This window comes from Bidens hawaiensis, unplaced genomic scaffold (assembly GCF_021521415.1).
Source record: "Bidens hawaiensis isolate Kalapana, Puna unplaced genomic scaffold, B.hawaiensis_p1.1 tig00028013_1, whole genome shotgun sequence".
NCBI classification, from domain to species: Eukaryota; Viridiplantae; Streptophyta; class Magnoliopsida; order Asterales; family Asteraceae; genus Bidens; species Bidens hawaiensis.
Window position 1 is genome coordinate 1,757 of NW_027494546.1, and position 3,056 is coordinate 4,812.

A 3,056-nucleotide genomic window follows, 5' to 3' on the forward strand; every position below is an offset into this window, starting at 1 on the left:
ATGAGTGTTCGGTTTTACTCGGTTTTAACCCGAAACTTGGGTTAAGCCAAGATTTGTTCTACACTTCTATATCAACCATATAATAAATAAAATATATAGAAAACTCAGTTCTAAAGTGTTTCATACAATATTAAATAAAGTGCTTAAAAGAGTGTTCGATTTTGGTTCGATCCTTGACTCGGTATGAGACCAAGGATGGTTACCACATGTCAAAAACAGAACTAAAATAAAGTAAAATTTACATATTCAAACTCATATGTGAAAGTTAAACGAGTAAATTTTCCCAAAAAAAGTTTTAACGAGTCTAAAATGCAAAAATAAGTGTTTGAAGGTCCAAAAACCTTAAGCAAAGATGGAAATGGTTTTCTTAACAAAAACTAACTTAGAAGAACTGAAAATATCATAAGCATATACCTGAGAAGGTTTGAAATGCAAGATTCGGTCCTGTTGACTTTCAAAGTCAAACTTAAGCAAAACTAGTTAGAACAACTTGCAAGTTCAAAAAATTCGGGAGAGAAAAATGAAATGTGCAGGGAAAAATGGTTGAGATGGGTGGGTATTTATGGGGAAAGATTAGGGTTTGAAGGATTGGGTAAAAGCTTTATCCAATTGATAACCGGTACACTTTGATGCTTTATCTAAAAATGAGTTTTGATTTAAATAAATTATAACCAGAGATAGAAACATGTTTAGAGGGTTCTAGAACAATTAGGGGTTGAGAATTGGTTGGTATGGATGGTACAACACGAGTTTGGACCTTAAACAAGCTTAAACGAACAGAAAACATTAAAAACTGATTTTCTTTTGCTGAAACAAGTAGGGGCTACTCTGCAGGGGGCTGAGGCTAGCCCTAGGTGTCACGTGAGGTGAGGTTCTAGGCCAAACTTTCCTCTTTTTTTTTGGCAATTTTAGCCCTTATAGTTCGTTTTAGGTCGTTTTGAGCACAAAATAAGCGTTTTAAATGCCGTTAAAGACTTTGGAACGAAATGATAAGTATGAAACATGATTATAACATAAAATTCTTTGTTTTAACAATATCTAACAATCTGAATGCCAAACGGGCCGGGTTTACAATACAAAACGAGTACAAATGTGCACCAAAAATGTTGCCCAACATAGATTAACCACTAGACTGAACCTTTGAGAATGCGAACATATTAGGTATCCCAAATATGACCAATACAACCCGAAAACCATATGCTACTAACTATAAAGAGAACAAAATTTTAGCATGGAAAACTCATCTAAATAAGTACAAGAGTGATAGGGTGTAGCACCTTTAAGACTAGGGTGATATTCGGTGAGAACACCCCCCCCCCCCTATCGCGACAAGAAGGGTGATAAGAGGGGGGTGTATTTGTCATTGTGAACCGTTGAAAAATACTTTCGACATGGTTGAACAATTTGTCGAGAATAAGAAGATAGATAAGATCATGTAAGAGATGGCGGAGCAGGAGGGTAAGATTATTAGTGCATTTCGGGCTGCATCACATAAAATAGCTTCTGGTCCAACTAGTTCTCAGCCGCGCAGGAGGCGATCGTATATAATTCGAGACCTTGTGGATGCGAACGATCGTTTGATGAAACACTACTTCAATGACACACGCCTAGACACTAAGTTTGAGCATCGTTTCGGATATCTGGACGTTTATTTTAGTGCATTGGAGAGGGAGTATCCGTATTTTCAACAAAAATGCGACGCAAGTGGATATTTAGTATTCACCGCCATCCAAAAGTGTACTTCGTTGCTACGCATCCTCGCATACGGAAACACAACCGACATCAACGATGAGTATTTAAAGATGGCGGAGAAAACGACAAGAGACACGCTAGAGAATTTTTTTCATCAATAAGATTTGATTTGTTTTAAATTAATTATTTTAACCTACTTGTTTTAATTAATTGTTTTAAATTGTTTAAATTAATTATTTTTAACCTACTTGGTTATAATTTTAATTGTTTTAATCATTTATTTATATAGGAATAATACAATTATACTGTCCTTGTTATCTAAGGATTCCAACTTTAAACGACCTAAGTCGCATATACGATGTACACGAAAGTAAACATTCTTTTCCCAGCATAATCATGTGCATAGATTGAATGCATTGGGAGTGGCGCAACTGTCTAACTGCATGGCAGGTCAATACATTCGTGGTGACCATGGAGTACCAACGATTAGTCTTTAAGTCATTTGTTCACAAGACCTTTGGGTTTGGTCAGCCTACTTTTTCTTTGTCGGGTCCAACAATAACATAAATGTTCTCAACTCGCCGCCTGTGCTAGAGTATTACATCAGCCGTAGCATACCGGGCTTACCGTTTAATGCCAACAATACATAGTACCGTCATGGATACTATATGGGAGATGGGATATATCCGGAGTACTCACTCATCGTGAAGACGTTTCAAGACCCGATCGAAGAAAGAAGAGGATATTTTAAGAAGAAACAAGAGTTTGCACGAAAGGATATCGAGAGGTGTTTCAAGGTTCTAAATAAACGTTGGCATTATGTGAAAAAACCCTGTCGTGTATGGTCGTTGGCAAAAATGAGCGATGCCATGTATACATGCATAACATTGCATAATATGATTTTAGAAGACAATGGCAAAACATTATGCCAACCAGGGAGCGTTCCTAAACAATTTCCTGAACCAACCGAAAAACAACGAACACGAAACAATCACGAGCTCGCGTCAAGTGAGATACATAAGGAACTTAAGGCGGATTTGGTTCAACATGTTTGGGATAATTTTTCCGTTGAAGACGAAGACGTAGACGGAGACGAGGACAAATATGAAGACGAGTCTTAAATTAATATTTTTATACGTATTTTTTACTTTTTGGTGTATTTATTTATTTAATTTAATGAATTTTTATATATTTAATTTAATAAGTTTTTATTTGTTTAATTTAATTATTAAAAAATTTAAAAAAGATGACGTAAAAAAAGTGATGAAGTTACAAAACCATTATACCACTAAAATGAAAATCGCCCTCTACTGACGTGGAGCTACGTGCCGAAAGCCCTAAACTGCACATAGCCTAAGACAACA

The 3,056-nt window shown here is 36.0% G+C and overlaps 2 protein-coding genes across 2 annotated transcripts; both read left to right on the plus strand.

Annotated features, from left to right (window-relative positions):
• Positions 1–1,442: 1,442 nt before the first annotated feature.
• LOC143576179 (uncharacterized) lies at positions 1,443–1,853 on the plus strand. Its single transcript, XM_077060334.1, has one exon. It carries the CDS (start codon positions 1,443–1,445, stop codon positions 1,851–1,853), a length of 411 nt encoding a protein of 136 aa, XP_076916449.1.
• Positions 1,854–2,360: 507 nt separating this feature from the next.
• Positions 2,361–2,813, plus strand: LOC143576171 (uncharacterized). The gene has a single exon (XM_077060327.1). The coding sequence runs from the start codon at positions 2,361–2,363 to the stop codon at positions 2,811–2,813; it is 453 nt and encodes a 150-aa protein (XP_076916442.1).
• The last annotated feature ends 243 nt before the right edge of the window (positions 2,814–3,056 follow it).